Below are 19,193 nucleotides of genomic sequence, written 5' to 3' on the forward strand. Positions count from 1 at the left end.
GGACTATAGTTTAAAAAAAAAAACTATGAGCAAATTCCTTTTAAAAAAAAACCAAAAAACTATAGTCCGCCCCTCCAACGGTCTGAGGGACAGTGAACTGGCCCCCTGTTTTAAAAATCTGACGACCCCTGGTCTAGAGATCCCGAGCCAGGATCTGTATTCTGCAAACAGATTCTACAAAAGTGAGATGGAGGATCTCTGCCACATTTCTGCCCCGGCCAGTGCTCAGCCTCTCAAGCCAAGAGCAGACCCTGATATCTCTCCCTTCCCCACCCTTCTCGCACGCCCCACCCGGATCCACCTATCTCCCGGTTGGCTCAGCCCTTCTGGGCACGTAAGTTTATCATACCCCCGGCGCGCGCCTGCAGGCGGCGATAGAAGCGAACTACAACTCCCAGCATGCTCCTCCCGCCCGCGGGCTCCTGCCGGCAGAGATAGGATCGGACTACAACTCCCAGCATGCCCCGCTCCCGTCGGCTGCCTGGACCCGGGAACCCACAGCTTGCAGGAGAGCTTCTCCTCGCAAAGTTCTTTCTGCCAGTGGGGCTTACTGGCTTGGGGCTCCCAGCGGGCTCCGAGGCCGAGCTCCGGAAAGCGGGCATCGCCCAGAGTGACAGTGTGGGGGCATGGCTTTGCACCTGGGCAGGCTCAGCGCAGGCCCCTGCTGGCGCGCGGCTCGGGGCGGCTGCGGAGAGCTGCGCGCCTGGTCCCCGCGCTGCGCAGCCGGGCGCATCTGCCGGCCGCCTGGCACAGCTGTCGCCGAGCAGAGCCGCGGGCTGGGGCGCGGTCCGGTGGCGAGGGGCGGCCCCTGGCTGGGGACCGGGCTGGCTGCGGCGCTGGCAGGGTTGGCCGGGCTGGCCGCCGCCGCCTTCGGGCACGTGCAGCGGGCGGAGATGGTGCCTAAGAGCTCCGGCGTGCGGGGCCCTTCGCCTGGGAGGCCGGAAGAGGAGGACGAGCTGGCCCGTCGCTGCGCTTGCTTCATGGCCGCGCCGGTGACCGACTTGCGCGAGCTGCGGAGGAGGCCAGGGGACATGAAGACCAAGATGGAGCTGCTGATTATGGAAACCCAGGCCCAGGTGTGCCAGGCGCTGGCCCAGGTAGATGGGGGCGCCAGCTTCTCTGTGGACCGGTGGGAGAGGAAAGAAGGTAAGGAGGTCGGCCCCCTCGTGACCGGTGGAGATAGGGAGGAAAGGTCGTGCTCTAGGTTGCAGGCGAAAATGGCTCTCAATATGGGATAGGGGCAAAGAGCGGGGGTACCCACAGAGGGGCCGCTTGGTTAGAAAGGACTCCATTAAAAAGACTGGCACTGAAAGGGTCATCAGTCCTCTGCTAGCAGGCGTGGACCCCATCTGCTGTCTCTGTAGGACCGATCATTTCAAAATTCCATAGTGGCATTCTTCGTAGAAATCTTAAGGAATATTTGCATCCAACCTTGAACGTCCAACGTTGAACGTAGATTTCAGTAGATTATTGAACACATTTCATCTGCCTCCCTGGCTGCATTTGCTCTTTTGTCCTCGTTTGGACTTGGAAAGAAGAACTCAGCTCTTGCATGCTGAGTGTCAGCCAGGCTTCCCCAGCTGAGGATCTCATTGTTTCAGAATCTCTCCACTTCTTTTTCCTGTTTCAAAAGAAATGTTTGATTGATTTGGCAGTGGCACTGCCAAATGCACCCATCAGATTTCCTTCTAGGAACATCTTTCCTTCCACTGCCAAAAATCTTTAGTATCAAAACTCATAAACCTAAAGGGTTCCTGACTTTTCTTGGCTGGGAATACAACAGCAACTTCTCACCTGCAGATTTTGAGCTGTGGTACTGCCACATCTATATTCAAAGAAATTCAGTCTGGTTTTCATAGTGTGTTCCGTCTTGTAATGTTTTCAGGCGCAGACCACTGAACACAGCCTCAAGTATTAGACTAGGCGTGTGACCTTCAGAAGTTACTTAATTTTGGTATGCCTCTGTTTCCTCATCTATGAAGTGAAATGAAAAATAATTATACAAGGTAGTAAGAGAATTGAATGAGATGAATATATGTAAATTGCTTAGAAGATTGTCTGAAACAGACAGCAGTTGGACAGATTATTTCAGCCACTTGCCAGCTGTGTGATCTTGGATAAGGTGTTTTGCCTCTCTGGACCTCAATTTTCTTATTGGAATATGCAAGGGTTATATTGAATCATGTTATGTCCCATCCAGCTCTAAAGGTTTTTAGAAATAAAACTAGCCCATGAAATAATGCCCTTGTAATAACTCTAGTGTCTTTAAAAAAAAAAAAGAAGAACAGGAGGGCTCTTATACCTAAGTATTGATGTGTCTCTCACCCAGTTTAAGGTTCTGAATCTCTTAAGAGTTCAAATAGCTACATTTAAAAAAATTGCCTGTAAATTAAAAGGCAAGCAACATACGAAAAAAACATTCTTTTGAAAACCTTTTTTTTTTTTGAGTCAGAGTCTCAATCTGTCATCTAGGCCAGAGTGCAGTGGCATGTTCATGGTCATTTCGGCCTTGACTTGCTGATCTCAGGTGATTCTTTCACCTCAGCCTTCCAAGTAGCTGGAACTGTAGGCATGTGTGACCACACCTAATTTTTCTTGATTTACTGTAGATACAAGGTCTCACCAAGTTGCCTGGACTGGTCTCGAACCCCCGGGCTCAGGCAGTCCTCTTGCCTCCGTCTCCCAAAGTGCTGGGATTATAGGCATGAGCACCACATTGGACTTTTGAAATCTTTTAAGTTTGACAGTAATAGAGCACCTTTCAAAAATGCCCATTCTTGTTTTCAAACTTAACTTTCTCTTATAAATCATAACTGGCGGATGCCTTTCTGAACAGTAGTATTGAAGGGAGACTTTTCCAGTGATTTATTTAAAAGATGGCATAAGAATTCAGAAGAAATATTCAGGTTGGTGACATGAGAAGTTGTACTGTGCGCCCAGCATCAGAAGCTTATGTCATATAGCTAAGTTAGTTATCTAATATTTTTGTACACAAAAATTATAAATTTATTGACATTATAGAAGACTTGGGAAATAGAGGAGGGAAATAATCACCTTCATGTAAGGGTTGTTTCAGTTTTGCACATACTCTTACATGCTCTCTTTGTTTTACATTTTTATACATAGGAGGTGGTGGCATTAGCTGTGTACTTCAAGATGGACGTGTTTTTGAAAAGGCTGGGGTGAGCATCTCTGTCGTTCATGGAAATCTTTCTGAGGAAGCAGCAAAACAAATGAGAAGCAGAGGAAAAATCCTGAAGACTAAAGATGGTAAATCAGACTGTCTTGACAACCTTTAATAGTTTCCGCAAACCTTATTTTCCCCACAGGTTTTATTTATAAATATTGCCATCTGGGTGCATATGCCAGATAAACATGTTCATAATTACTTTTTTAAAATTATGTTTTTAAGAGACAAAAATCAGCTTTGAAAATTGATTTAGCAATTATCTTAGAGTTGATGTGTATCATACCAGATGATTGACTACAGCTCACTATTTTACCTTCCAGGAAAATTGTCATTTACTGCTATGGGCGTGAGCTCTGTTATCCACCCCAAGAATCCGCATGCTCCTACGATCCATTTCAACTACAGATACTTTGAAGTAGAGGAAGCCGATGGTAAGGGTCTCAGGAGCTGTAGAAAGTACTTCTGTGCAAAATGTCTACTTTGAAGCAGATAAGAGGGCATAACCCCTAAAAGTGAGAGAATAATTAGTCTTAACTACATTTTCAGGAGGCATGTGAAGTCTTATTCCTTGGCAGGTGCAACGGATTATACACTAGATATGAAAAGTGGGAAAGGTATTGACTAACTCTTACCTTCCCGTATTTCCTCCAACACAGAAGACATGATTTACCAAACCTGAGCTTCATGATGTACACAGGGTCCTTTGTAAATATGAATACATTATATCTGAAGGGAGACCTTATGTATGAGGTTAAGATGAAATTGAGAACTTAATTTTGGAAAATAGTTTACACATGCCTAGCTTTGCTAGTCACTGGTGCATTCGCAGTGAGTTCAACATGGGGTGAGTTGATCATGCCACACATGCAGGTAGTTCCGGCCTCTCATCAGCAGGGCCATCTGGTAGCTCTTGTTGAGAACCTGTGCAGTGCCACACCTACTGCTACCGGGGTCTCTGTGGGTGATGACACTTAACGTTATTACTTTAACTTTTCACTTGGAAACCATTCAGTTTGGTTCAACCTTCTAACATTTCAAAGTTGGTAACCGGACCCATGGATCTGAATAAGCGCTTGAAACACTTATTCTCAAAGGGTAAATTGCCTTTCTCTGCAAGTTTTCTTTGCCCTTTCTGGGACATAGGGGAGGGCTGGCAGTGGTTCTTAATACAGGGAGCATCAGAATCTCCTGGGGAGTTTTTGTAAACTATAATGCCTGGACCAGAGATGTATTTTTTAAAACTGTTATATAGCAGAGATATTTTAAGTTCCTCACATGATTCTAATATACAGCTGGAGTTGAGCTTCACTTCCTGATCCACTGGTGTGCTGTTTTATCATTCACTACCTTGCGTATCATTTCCCTACCAGGTTCTACTCTTACTTTTTAGTTTCCTACTTTCTTTTCTCTCTGCTTTTACAAAACTCTTCTTTTCTGCCTAGGCCTTCCTGGACTTCAAAGCTAAATTCAGTTAAATGTTTTTCAATTGTCATCTATTTCATTCTTAATAAATTAAGCTGCTGAAGTAAGTGTGCTAATACAATCAGCAGTTTGTTGACTCTCAAAGTCCATGTCTTGATTTGGTAGGTCACAAGCAGTGGTGGTTTGGTGGTGGGTGTGACCTCACTCCAACGTACTTGAACCAAGAGGACGCTGTCCATTTTCACAGAACTCTGAAGGAGGCTTGTGACCAGCACAGTCCAGAGCTCTACCCCAAATTTAAAAAATGGTAGGTAAAGATACTGAACTTTGCATGACTCCAAAATTATATTCCATTCCTCTTATGGGTCCCAAAGCCAACCATTATGTCACTCACCACCTTCTTCAGCTTATGAAGATTAAGCTGTTTTCTTACTCACCAGAAAAAGTGGGATACCAGTTTTAAGTGGTTTTAAGAAATTATTCACTTAGAACTACTTACATGTCTGTACTGTATATTGAGTAGTAGTAGTTTTGTTGTTGTTGTTGTTTTAATCCCAAATGATTTAGAATGGTAGACTGTAAACTGTAAGGTTATGTATGCCTGAGAATCAGAGGTCTTTTCATCCTAGGGTAGGATGGTAAATTCTCATTCCAGATGAGAACTACTTTCCTAATGTTAACTGAGGAATGTGTGAGGGCATAAGAAGGGTCAGAGAACCACTAGGGAGAGATGCCAGTGTATCAGAGATTTTGACCTAGAAGAAAAGTGGAATTGGAGACTTTGGTAGAGATACTCTAATGACAAAGAAAAGAAAAAGTTGAGAGGAAACCCCTTATATTTGTTAGATATCAAATGGAGTCTTGGCATAAATTGTTTGGAGTAAGAGTAAAGTAATTCTGCTTAGAGATAATTGACATTGTTGAAAAAGGAAGAACGGGTTTTATCATTTTGCTTTCTTTTTAGGGCTAATAACTGGAATATTAACATCATTTATGCAAGAGCATGATGTTCAGCTTAAAATCCCCAGAAAAGATGAAACATTTGAATATTCTCCCCTTGGTTTAATATTACCAATGGATACATGCACATACAAGTTTTTTTTTTTCCTCTCTGCCACAAGTCAACATCCTTCTAGGAGGACTGATATGGTAGACAATTCTCTTTTTTGGTTTCTTCTTATATCTATAACTAAGATGACTTTAAACAGCATTAGTTAATAAAATATCTAGGGTGCCAGCTACTTAAAAATAAGCTTTTAGCATAAGTGATTTGTTTTGAATATCTGTCCCCTCCAAAACTCATATTGAAATGTGGCAGTATTGGGAGAGCCTTGAAGAGGTGATTGGGCAGAGCCCTGGTGGATGGATTACTCCATCATGGATTAATGACTTATCACGGGAGTGGGACTAGTGGCTCTCTAAGAAGAGGAAGAGAGACCTCAGCCAGCTTGCTCAGCCGGCACACCATGTGATGCCCTGTGTCACCTAAGAACTCTGTGGCATCCTACCAGCAAGAATGCCCTCATGAGATGTAGCCCCTCAACCTTGGACTTCTCAGTCTCCATAACTGTAAGAACTAAAGTCCTTTTCTTCGTGTATTACCCAGTTTCAGGTATTCTGTTACAAGCAACAGAAAGTGAACTAAGACGATAAGTGTTTAGTAAATCTTTTAATTTTATCGTTTTTTGAAGTGAGATCTTGAAATAATATGATTTGGGTTCCCAAACTGACTACACAGTCTTGCTCAGGTTATACTTTTTAAAATGTCAATAAAATGTTCATATAAAGAAAGCCAGCAAGTCATATTCGAGTGAATTATACCAATGCATCGGTTTTAGGGATTTGCATCTGCTGCCTTTTTATTTTCCTTGAGTTTAAACTATTAAGGCTGTATTTAAGACAACCTTTTAAATAACTTTTAGTTTTCATTTGAACCGGTTTTTTTTTTTTTTAATTTAGGGACTCTTATACAGAGATCATCAAAAGAACTTCTAAGATATAAGCATTTATAATTTTAGTATTTAAGAAATGATTTCCTAGGAAACCTGTTCTAGTTGACATAGGGGGGCCAGACTCAAGAAGATTGATAGTTTCATGTGCTGGCTCACAAGGGCAAGCTTTCATATGTTTGAAGACTTATTTTCTGAATGTTTTCTTCCACCAGCCCTTTCCTCCATGGTTTGTTATGGAGTCATTTTTACTGTGGAAAGAGATCTTAGAGATTGTTTACAGCACCTTCCCTTGGTGAATTAAAAACTTACTCAAGAGAGCAAAAGTTTCCATCCTGGTTTGTGTCACTGTTAGCTGAAGATTCCTGTCCTCTTGCCTCCTGAAAAAGTAGCAATGCTTCTGAGTGCTGTGGCATCACTCTCTCAAGGAATACAATATTAGACTCTATCTTTTTACTTGGGGTCTTAGAGTTCCACATCCTTTAGATAGACCTGTGTTAATTGCCTGGTTGCTTTGCCGATAACAGGATAAGCATTTTCTACACCGATGATATCTGCAGAAAATCTGTCTAAAGTTCTCCATTTTATTTTCATAGTTGGACAGCAAGTAAGGACACTATGCTGGTGTTAGTTGAGGATAGTGCTGTGACCGGAAAGGCTCACACTGATTTTCATCTCTTTCTTTTTTACTGCTCTGATGCCTGATTTGGCCCTGCTGTGTTTTCCAGGTGTGATGATTACTTCTTCATAGTCCATCGTGGAGAACGGAGAGGCATTGGCGGTATCTTTTTTGATGATCTTGACTCTCCGTCCAAGGAAGAGGTGTTTCACTTTGTGCAGAGTTGTGCCCAGGCTGTAGTCCCTTCTTACATTCCCCTTGTGAAAAAGCACTGTGATGATTCATTCACCCCCCAGGAAAAGCTGTGGCAGCAGCTCCGAAGAGGACGGTGAGTGCATAAAGAATGAACTTCTTGTGACGTAACTTGAGAATGTGGAGCAACTAAAATAATCATGGGTGGTATGTTGTCCTGGGCAGATACTTTGTAATAGTTATGTTAATTTCTTTTCATAAGCAGGCGAATGTTACATGAATTAAAAGACATTGGGTAAAATAGTATTACCAAGTAGCAAGGTTTGTTTAATGCATCTGTACATTGGAGACTCAAAGTAGATATGTAGTAAGTACTAGCCGAGTTTAACTCTGCTAATATCTTTTTAGTTCGTCTTACAGCAGTACCCTCCATCCTTATGTCAGAATGTGGGCATCATTTAAGGTTTTTGCTGCTTTGTAAATTTGGAATTACACCCGTCTTTATTCATCATAAAGATTTCATGGAAGTTTTTTAATGGAAATAACAATTCCAGAAATTACATTTAATGATACATTTTACCAGTTTGGGAGCCCTTACTGTGTGCCAGCCACTGTGTTAGGCATTTTGCATGTAATTTTTCTCAAACCTATAAGATAGGTGTAATCATTGTGTTATAGATGATACAACTTACTCTCAGCAAGTCAAGTCCCTTGCTCAAGTTAAATAGAAGACTCCAGATGTGTAATCAGGTCATTGTGACTTCAAAACTTGCAGTCTTTCTAGTGTACAAAGGAAGTTAGGTAGTTGAAGCAGGTTTGAGCTTCCTGCCATGATCCATACCTCAGCTACCCTGCTCTGGGCATGGAGCTTGGTGAGTTCAATTGGGTGGCCAGTCTGAGTCATCTTCAGCCAGTTTCTCATTGCCATCTTAATTGCTGTATTCTACCGGGGCTTGGCTCAGTAGTGGGTTTTCTCATTTATGTTAACTCTGTTTCAGGTAATTGAAGCTTTGGGTATGAAGGAGGAATAGTTTTTGCCCCAAAGAGTTCAACTTAAATAATGTTCCAAGTCCAAACACAAATATTTGTATCTATCCTTTTTTATGGACTGCCTATCTGGTCCCTATTTATTCACTTGGAAAAATGAGAGTTTTTTCTTTTTTAGAAATGTCTTAAATAATGCATTTGTTCTGAGACATGTTTTTGTTTGTTTGTTCGTTTGTTTGTTTATGGGAATAATCATTTCTCACACACACCTTTACCACTCTTGTTTTCCTTCACATTTATTGTGGGCCCCCTATGATCAGGTACTATCATGTCGACTAAGGTGGAAAAGCATGGACCTGCCAAAAAGAGGCTCAGAGTTTAGGGGGGAAGACATACCAAAGAGGATAGCTAAAAGTTTTTTGGAATACTTTCTGGTTCTAGTTTTGCACAAGACTCATGCAACGCTGGCAGATTTTGTGAATATGAATTAGGTGAAGCTTTCAAACTTCTCAGACATAGAAGTAATGGTGTTTTTTCTGGGTCTTTTTTTAATATTGTTAGATGATAAGTTATTCTGAGAGTGCCATGTGTATCACTGCTTGTCAGGTGTTGTGCATTAGGCAAAAGTGTGGGTGTTAGATTAATTTTCTCTGGTGTGGCGTGTTACTGTTCTCCCTACAGAGCCTCCTTCTGCCTCCCTTATCTGTGGCCCTTAAGATGGCAGTAAATTCTGGGGCTTAGGATGGCCCCATGTCTTCCCTGGACTTATCAGCACTGTCTTGAGTTTCTTACGCTGTATTAGCAGCTGGTTATCTGTACCTTTCATAGTTACTCTTCTCTGCTTTCCTTGCTCCCAGACTTGAGTTTCTTTTTCAGTGGTCAGTCTGGTTCCCTTTCAACCTTGCAGTCTCATTCAGTCTCTTGCCCTCTGTTACTACTGTTCTCTCCACAGACCTTGAACTTCAGTCTTATAGTCATCTGTTTCACAGGAGAACAGAAATTAAAGATTTCACTTGTTATATTTTGAAAGAGAAGCAGGATAAAATTCAGGCATTGATTAAATTGAAGGTATCGGTTAAGTCTATCATTTACATGCACCTCAGAGAGGATAAGTGTGTGGCAAGGATCAGAAAGATCAGATCCAAGTGAAACTTGGTGGGAGGCAGGCTAATGTTGTGCAAGGGGCATCATTCACTCAGAAGAGGAAAGGAACACAAGGATCCTACTGAATCCATCTAGGGAGCTCCTTATAAGGCACTTTCAGTTAGGTCTTTGAATACCTCCATGCGGACTAGAAAACATCATAGCCATCCCTTAGAGATCATGTTTCAGAAAGGCAGTAGCAGTTGAAAGATAAGATCCTTTTCTGTAATCTTAAGAGTTCAGAAGAGTCACCTAAATTATCTTTTGAAACAGGCATAGAAGGTGTTAAGTTGTTATTTGTACATAAAAGTCAATCAATGATAAGTAAATGGTGAGAACTAGAAAGAGCTCCATGGATAAAATCATTTAAATTTTTGCAGGGCCTTTGACAAATTTCCACATAAAAAGATACTTCTTAAATTTGATGTATTATGGGATTCTAGAGAATAGTTTTCTGTAAGTGGGCTTCAAGACAGTAACCAAGGGATAAATGAGGCTAAGTGAAGTGTAGACCAAGGAAATGACTTCTGAATGAGAAATAATCTGAAAGGGTTACTGTTTATTGACATTTTCAGATGTATGGTCGCTGAAAGTTCTTTTGGAATTATTTAGGAATTATCTTTTTGAAATTGAGGAGAAGAAACCTTTTTACATCCCATGATATTAAAGTCAGGTACAGATTTTTAAGCTGTATGAGGTCCAGCTTAAAAATCTGTATCTGCAATTAATGGAAAACTAATATATTGACCCATTTTAATGCTAAGAATAATTTTCTAAAAACAAACAAAAAAACCCCAACAGCTCTGAAACCCAAAACACTACCTTTTCTTGTGATTGCAATTAATCTGCAAGAAGACTGAATTCTATTCTTATTAATGTTAACTACTTTAAGGAAGAATATCTAGAATATCTTAGTCATTGTTAATAGATGACTGTTAGTTGTACGTGGGCTACAGAAGTTTTACACTGTATTAGTAATTGTGAGTTATAGGCAGTGAAGTGAAATCTTTGACTCTGAAACATCTCTACTATGGGGAGGGCCAAAAGGAGCTTGGTTATCCTGAGAAAGGATACTATTTCTTTTTAAAATTGTTGTGCTTTAAAGTTCCCGGCTTTGAGTCCATTCTGTTTTTTATGGGAAAACATAACCTAGCAGTTCAGTAACTGCTCTGTGTTGGGGGAGAATCGCTGTCCTATTGTTTGGTGGGTAGAATACCCTTTTATTTCTGATTGTCCAGATGGAAAGAGCTCAATGAACTGTAAGCTGGTGTTTTCTGTGCCAGTTCCTGCTGATGGAGAGTAGGGGAGGAAGCCCCTCCTTAAGTATTTGCTAAGGGTAGTCTTAAGATTTTACTCAGCTAGTGCTTAATGTTATTTGATATCTTTATGTCAGGTATGTAGAATTTAATCTGCTGTATGATCGTGGCACAAAGTTTGGCCTCTTCACTCCAGGATCCAGGATCGAAAGCATCTTGATGTCTTTACCTCTAACTGCCCGGTAAATAGATAACTCATCATAGTAATTATGCTTCCCACCCCCAGTACCTAACACCCACAAAATATGAAAGTTAACACCATAGATGTCTTACCTAAGTCTTCATTGGTTTTGAATTAGCTAATTTTATAAGAAAATCACAGTCAAATAGTTAAAGCAAATCAAATTGGATATTTTAAGGGGTAACAGGTTGAATGATGCAGCTCTGTGTGAGGCCAAGGAGAGAATAGAGGGAGAGAGAAGACAGGCTGGGTTATAGTGGCTGGGGGATGAGATTGACCTTCCCTGCCTGTTTGTTTTTCTGGGAAGAACTATGCGTAAGTATTAAGCTAAAGAAAGTTTGCCCATGGATCATCTGAGGTCTACACTTTATGAAATCTTGGTTTATATTTAAAGTGTATTTTGGCTCTGGGATATTAATATTAACCAAAGTATACCCAAGAATTAAGAATCTTTATTTCTTTAGCAGTAAATATTTTAAAAATATCTAGTAGATGCACGGCACCTTAGGCACAGGGAGGATAGAGGTATGAGATAATTTTTTTACCCTTTGGATTTTTTTTTTAAGTAAAGAGTGTGTATCATTTATTACATTTCTTGCTTCTGTGTTGGACATGCATAGATGGGAGTACATGCATTCACCTTCAGAGAATTCCAAAGAAGCTGAAATTCTGGAAGTTCTGCGCCATCCAAGGGACTGGGTGCACTGATGCAGGCAGCATGGCTGAGCAGGGTGTGCAGGACACAAAATGTGTGCCCTCCAATGCCCCATTCCACTGGCCAGCACCATTGCCACCGTGTGGCAGTTAGTTACCTGTGCCTTAGTGATCTGACCTTTGCCACTCTGCACCCCCGCTTCTGTGGCAAATGGTAGGATGCTTCGGATGCTGTCAGGAGTGAGTGGTGAGATGATGGATGGTCAGAGTCAACTGATTCAAACTCGTTTGTACTTTCAGAATCATTTTATATGTCTAGTTTACAAGACATGTCATTGAGTTTCCAAGTATTAAAATAAGGGAATATAAATTGAATTATATGTATCAGGAAACTCCATATCTTATTTTTGTCATGTGTGTTTTTTAAAGTTTTAGTTTCTGCCATAAATAACTCTTTAATGTGATACATTTTATTTTCATCAATTCAGTGAAGTTGAGACTTCTTAGTAATTTACACAAATTGAAGGTAAAAGTTTTATTTTGTCATTGCTGAAGTCTCTTTGGCGGTATAATCTTTGCATACCTTTTGCTAGAAAACATAATATTGTAAAGCATATCTTCTTTTTTATGATAGGTATTTAGCACTTAAAATGTTTTTAATCTCTACGTGTGTTACAATTCAGTGATTACATACAATAGCGTGGATGTAGTTTTTAAACTCTAAATTTGCATTAATGTTATTTAAATTAGCAATGTCTAAGTTACAATTTTGATTTTTGTAGAATCATCATTTGCTAATGTTGAGATTCTTTGTACTTCTGAATGTGAAAGCTTATATCCCTGGATTCTGATATTTAAAATTTTCTATTCCAGACATTTTTACATGGAAGTGTATACTAAGAACACTCCTAGGGATGTCATAAATTTAAAAAATGTTTCTCATTTGGAAAATGAAATGAGAAATAACTTCCCTCTTTAATTAAAGCAGATGTAAATACTGTGAGATGCATGTAAACATTTATACATATATTTCTTGGTAAAATGGACAATTGAGATTGTATTTTTCATATTAGAGATTTTGCAACTCTTTATTCTTGAGAGAAAATCACAAGATTCTTAATGTATGCCTCCTTGTTCATATAATAATATGAATGTATCCTATTTGATTCATAATACGTTGAAGTTTGTAAGGAGTAAAATCTCACACATTATTAAAGCATTATCCTGGAATATGTTGGATGTATGTGACTCTTTAGGGCTGGAAAATGTATGAATTCTTCAGTGGTCTTATAACAGATATGCTAATAAATTTTATTTATTATGAAATAAGACTAAGCAATATTTGTATTTTTCATTGTCAGGCGAATTGATACAGGAAAACGTAATTATTTCTTAGTACACAACTGTGGTGACCCTTGAACATCTTGGAGGTTAGGGTCACCACCTCCCCTGCACGGTCTCATATCCTTGTGTGACTCTTGACTCTCCTAGAACTTAATTACCAAAAACATAAACCATCAATTCATACATATTTTCTTTTTTTTTTTTTTTTTTTTTTTTTGAGTTGGAGTCTCACTCTGTCGCCCAGACTGGAGTGCAGTGGCCGCTCCCGGCCACCGCAACCTCGACCTGCTGGGCTCAGGTGATCCTTCCGCCTCAGCCTTCCGAGTAGCCGGAATTACAGGCATGCGCTACCACGCCCGGCTAATTTTTTGATTTTATTGTAGAGATGAGGTCTCGCCTGCCCAGGCGGGTCTCGAACCCGCGGGCTAAGGCCATCCACTCACCTCAGCCTCCCAAAGGCGTGGGATTACAGGCTGAGCCACCGAGCCTGGCTCATACATATTTTCAATGTGATATGTATTATATACTGTATTCCCACAATAGAGTAAGCTAGAGAAAAGAAAATGCTATTAGGGAAATCGTAAGAAAGATAAAATGTATTTACTATCCATTAAGTGGAAGGGGATCATCATGAAGTTCTTCCTCACTCTTCACTGTGGGTAGGCTGAGGGGAAGAGAAGCAGAGGGATCGGTCTTGTATCTCAGGAATGGCAGAGATGGAAGAAAATCCGGGTGTAAGAGGACCCTCACAGTTCAATCCCATGTTCAAGGGTCAACCGGACTAACACCATAGTTCCTCATTCCTAGGTCTTTTACTCAAGAGAAATATATTTTGTATTCAGTTTTTGTAGCAGCTTTATCCAGTAGCTGAAAACTAACTATTGTTAGATTCAATAGCATGGGTGAACACCAAAAGCATAATGCCAAGTGAAAGAAGGCTTATACAAAAACCTAGAAAAATCAGAACTGTAATGACAGCAGATCAATGGTTGCCAGGGGTTGCGGATGCAGAATTGATTGTGAAAGGAAACAAAAAAATATTCTGAAGTGATGGAAATGTTCCATATCTTGATTGTAGTGGTAATTGTTAGACTATACACATTTATCAAAACTCATTGTACTTGACACTTAAAATCATGCAATTTTATTGTATATGTAAATAATACTTCAGTAAAACATTGGGGATAAAACATGCTAGAGTCATCTAGGAACAAATGTTCAAATGAACTTTTTTTTAAGTGGTTACATAGGCTAGCCTATTTAGTTGTATTTAAGGCTATTAAGGGCTGAACTAAATAACAACTGCCTAACTATTGGAAAACAGATAATTCTACTTTTATTAAGTAAATATCTCTTTCAAATTCTTATTTTGTCTATTCTGATTCTACTGGGAGACCAATAGGAGGAGTGTCAAGGAATCTGTGGTCATCTTCAAAACCTTTCACACTCAAAACCACGAAATAGATTGGACTGTTTGCCTCCCCATCACCCCAATCAATTCCTGTTGAGTGTGTCTACGTTTCCTTCCTCCGTCCACCCTACTTTGGTCTCACATTCTCTCTTACCTGAGCTTTTGCATTACCCTCCCTGTCTTGGTCCATTCCTCCCTTTGGAATTATTTCCCTAAATCACGTTATCACAACCCTGCTGAAATAGTCAAAGCACCCTTCTTCAGAAGAGATTCTAAAGTCAGTCTGATGGTCAAAGCAGTCCACTTGACCCCTACTCTTTTCGGCCTTATCTTCTTCCACATTTTCTCCATGCATTTCAACCTCATACTATATACCCACCACTCACCGTTTTCCTGAACTGCCCCTGAATTCTCTCTCCTCTGGCCTTTGTTCAGGCTGCAGCTATCTCTGCTTGAAACCCCTAATACTCCTCAGACCCCTAATACTTCATCCTTCCATGCCTGGTTCAAGTCTCCAAAAACCTTCCTTGAATCAATTGCCTACTCCTTTAGCACTTTACTTTTAATATTGCTTTTGACACTGTATTTGCAGCAATTCAGTGTACACCCCACTTTACAAAATATTGAAGGTAGGCCTTTCTTTATGATACCCATTACCTGATGAATGACCTGTTAACCTTTGTTTTCCAATGCTGTTTCGCAATATATTGTGGTTTTAAGTGTAGTATTGCTTAGCTGCCTGTATAATTCATTCCTAGTCTGTGAAGACAGAAATCCCAGTATACATCTCTAAAAGCCTGTTTAGAAATTGTTTTCAAGGGTGTATTGTATTATCTCTGCCACAAGTACTAGTTATATACTTGAAATTCCACATTTTAAAATGTAACCCTTCTTCCCAAAGAAACATATGTAAAAATTTAATTTCATAATAAACCTAAATTAGCACATTTAAGTTAGTGACTTAGACATTTGTAGATGGTTTGACTAAATAAATCCTTTTGTATTTTTACCTGAAGCCAGATCATGGGTTGTCCAACACAAAACCTCACAGACCTGTTTCTACAGGTAGTTTATACCGGATAGACACTACCATATTTAACTCCTGGCATAGCAAGCAGTTAAACTCACTCATTCAATATTTGAAAGATTAATTCACCTGTTAATTCCCTTTCACATTTCGAAACATGTTTGAACATAAAACTTGTCAGAGTCAAACTCGTCCTGGTTTCAATGAGTTGACACAAATACAGCCACTTAGGAAAATAGAGTTTGTAGTCATTTAGAGGTGCAACACTGACTCTGTCATGAATATGTTTTCTTATAAAATGGTTGGGAGGTATCAAATTAAAGTGCACAAATAAACCTGTGCTGGTTGAATGCCTCTTATTTTATAGAAGATGAGCAATGCATTCATAAATAAAAGTTTTCATAGTGATTTATTTGTGCTCGGGTTTGGTCAAGGTTGCTTCCGTTTTCCAACTTAGTGAGGCAGATAAGCTTTTAGAAACTTCCACGCCTGCTCCTCGACCTCCTTTTAACCATGACTATAATATACAAATTCAACAAGTTGTTCTGGTTCAAGGTGTAGTTTATTAAAAGTAACTAGCTCAGTAGATATGCTCAAAGATCATTTTAATTAATATCTGTATCAACACAGATGAACAGCAGCTGAATGTTTTTATTTAATGTGTACTTGAAAATGTATTATGGGCTGAGGTGGGGGGATGGCCTGAGCCCACGGGTTTGAGAACAGCCTGGGCAACTTCTTGGCGGGACCTCATCTCTACACTAAATAAATAAATAAATAATTAGCCGGGTAGCGTGCGCCTGTAGTTCCAGCTTCTTGGAATGCTGAGGCGGAAGGATTGTCTGAGCCCAGTAGATCAACGCTGGGGTGGCCATGAGCGTGCCACTGCATTCTAGCCTGGGCAACAGAGTGGGACTCCAACTTAAAAAAAAAAAATGTATTATGCCCCCCTTGCTCCCCTTATTTTAGTAATGTGTAGGAGATACGATATCACCCTTTTAACTGCAAATGACAGTCTTCAGCTGAGCTCCTAGTGTGTGCAGCAAAGACAAGCCAACTCTGTTGTGCCCTATCAGAATTCCTGACTCAGAATCTGTGATCATGATAAAATGGTTGCTGTTTTATCTCACTAGATTTGGGCTGGCTTGTTAAATAACAATAGATAATTGGAACAGTTTATGTGTCATTAGCAATAAAATGAGAAGAGCAGTTCTGATGAGCTTGCAATTCCTGCAGGCTATCTATACCAGTATTTAGAGATCTGAACCTAGAGCTCAGAGAAGTTCAATTTAGAAACATACATTTAGCAATTATTTGTGTGAAAGTGATCATTGAAGAAGTGGAAAGTAAATCACCCAAGGAAATGCATGCAGTTAATAAGAAAAGCAGGTAACAGACTGACCTGGGGGCAGAGAAACAAGCATGGAGTTAGGCGCCAGGGAAGAAGACTTATGAAGAAACAATCGAAACAAGTGTAACAGGGAAGAAAGAAATTGAAAGGAACAAGTTGGGTAATTGTAACAAGGGTTAAAATATTACAACGGCTATTTCCAAATAGATGTTAAAATAATATATGCTCTATCTTAATTTTTGACAAATTAGCAGTTAAATCTATATTTTAAAAAATGATCCTAGTCTATAAATTAGTTCTCATACTGAAATTTAGGTAATTATTTCCATCAATTTATCAAACTGTGCTTAAATATGCAATTCTTGAAAGAACCAGTAGGTGGAGCAGGCTTGCTCAAGAAAATCGAATTTGTTGATTTTTAAGAGTGGAGAGAGGGGAAATCAAGTGAGAAGAAAGGGAAGAAAAGTGAGGAAGAAGGAGGGGGAGTGAAAAAGAGGGGAGAAGAAGGAGGAGAAAGAGAGAGAGGTGGACAATAGGACAGGAAAAAGAGGAGAGGGAGGCAGGAAAGGAGGGAAGATGAGAGAATGATTCAAAAGCCTTTGTTGAACTATGCTATTGTTGAAGAGATTATCTAAAGGATAATCAACCATGGTTAATTTGACTATAATCTTTATATCTTGTCAAATGGCTCCACCATTTCTCACTTTAGTACTGGGAGATTCTGAAGGTGGCAATGACTATAATTCCAATAATGCTGAACATCTAAGGCAGTGTTAGCATCTGAGTTCCAAGGGAGTCTCTGAACTGTGAGTTACCTGCCGTCATGAGAAAATGTGTGCATCTTGTTGAGAGTGAATAATGTTAATTTGACTCTTAAAGTCTACACAATCCTGGAAAGATTGAGGATGGTTCATCTAAATTGGAGAATCCAGTATAGGGTGCCTATACTCCAAGGGACGCATGTAATAATTCAGTGAGGAGAGATAAATAAACATTATTATCATTTCAAAAACTCTATTTCTCTGTGTAATTTTATTATGTTCACAATAAACTGGTACAATTATGCAGGTATTTAATTCACAAATAAACATTTGGGGAGGAGAGAGTCAGCAGCATATAATCAAAAAAATTGCTCATGCAACTGGCATATACATTTGTACACTTTGAAGGGCTAAAAGCGAAAGTGGAAAAGTAAGAAGGAAGAATGTCTTGATAAAGCGAAGAAAGAAAACAATAGCAATAAAACTTGGCTTCTTACCTCTGCTGGATTTACAGGAGAGGAAATGAAAATAGGCTAACTTCCCATTGGTTTTAGAGGAAACCAATGGATACTGTCTAAAGAAATAGAGAGTTACGATGTTAAATATATTATAAAGGTAATCACTAGAATAGAAATATAAACCAGATTAATATGAGGGACTTTATAAATATAGTCAGCATAATAAAGCTATAGCAAACATACCTATCCTATCAGTAAATAAAATATAACAGATACCTCTCATATTAATCAATCAACAAAAGTATTGTATATTGTTAAAATATTTCAAATGGGATCACAAAACCCAAATATAAGAAGGGGACCCCCAAAAAACCCGGAATTATCTTTTTGGAGGGTGAGGTCCTTGTAGTACAGGATTTCTACGCTAGGGGGAAGTAAGTACTTCTCAATCAAGAATTTATAAAAAAAAAAAATAAATAAACCAAAGAAAAAGAAAATGAAGAAACTAGTAGGCAGAAACAAAACAAAGATGCCCAATATCACTACTATTATTTAAAATTGTATTAAAGGATGATAAACTAATATGTTTAGACAAGAAAAATCATTAGAAATATAAAGATTAGAAAACAAGAGGTAAAATTTTAATAACAAAATCTGGAAGCAATCCAAGTTCAATCAATAAGAATAGATAAGCAAATTCTGGTATATTAATGAAACAGGAATGCTATAGACTCATGTTACATGTACATAAATTACAGAGTAATGAAAATTAATGTGGATGAATATCACAAATATTGAGTGAAAATAAGATAAACCGCAGAATAATACGGTATGATTCATTTGCATAAAATTCAAAAGATGCAAAACTAGGCCATAGACTGTTTAGAGATACACATAGGTGATAAAACTAATGAAAATCAGACAAGCACCAAATTCAAGTGAATAGGAGTAGGACTGAGGCAGGATTTACGGAAAGCCTCAAAATCCTCAGTGGTCTAGAGCTGGATTCTGGTACACAAGTGTCCTTCTCAACAATTCAATATATCAATAGACTATTTCTTAATATCCTACTCATATTTTCTAAATATTAACATATATATCAAGTATTTAACTAAAAATCTCCATCAGAAAAGCTCTTTTATTCTAACATTCATCTCTATGGATTTTCTTGTTGGCAACCTGACGTGT

At 39.3% G+C, this 19,193-nt stretch overlaps 1 protein-coding gene across 2 annotated transcripts in view; it reads left to right on the forward strand.

Moving 5' to 3' along the window:
• The first annotated feature begins 575 nt into the window (after positions 1 to 575).
• CPOX (coproporphyrinogen oxidase) overlaps positions 576 to 19,193 on the forward strand; it is a 31,651-nt gene continuing 13,033 nt past the window's right edge. Inside the window, exons 1-7 of one of the 2 annotated variants that reach the window (XM_008066429.2) lie at positions 576 to 1,146; positions 3,127 to 3,270; positions 3,511 to 3,621; positions 4,778 to 4,919; positions 7,290 to 7,508; positions 10,896 to 11,000; positions 11,620 to 12,984. In XM_008066429.2, the coding sequence (XP_008064620.1) occupies positions 627 to 1,146; positions 3,127 to 3,270; positions 3,511 to 3,621; positions 4,778 to 4,919; positions 7,290 to 7,508; positions 10,896 to 11,000; positions 11,620 to 11,707 (1,329 nt within the window). In that variant the 5' untranslated portion in view covers positions 576 to 626 and the 3' untranslated portion in view covers positions 11,708 to 12,984. Of the gene's footprint in view, positions 1,147 to 3,126; positions 3,271 to 3,510; positions 3,622 to 4,777; positions 4,920 to 7,289; positions 7,509 to 10,895; positions 11,001 to 11,619; positions 12,985 to 19,193 lie in introns of those variants that run through there. The other variant, XM_008066430.2, reaches the window with a different exon arrangement.

The sequence above is a fragment of the Carlito syrichta genome, unplaced genomic scaffold, assembly GCF_000164805.1.
Source record: "Carlito syrichta isolate Samal-C Ts95f unplaced genomic scaffold, Tarsius_syrichta-2.0.1 Scaffold308920, whole genome shotgun sequence".
NCBI lineage: Eukaryota > Metazoa > Chordata > Mammalia > Primates > Tarsiidae > Carlito > Carlito syrichta.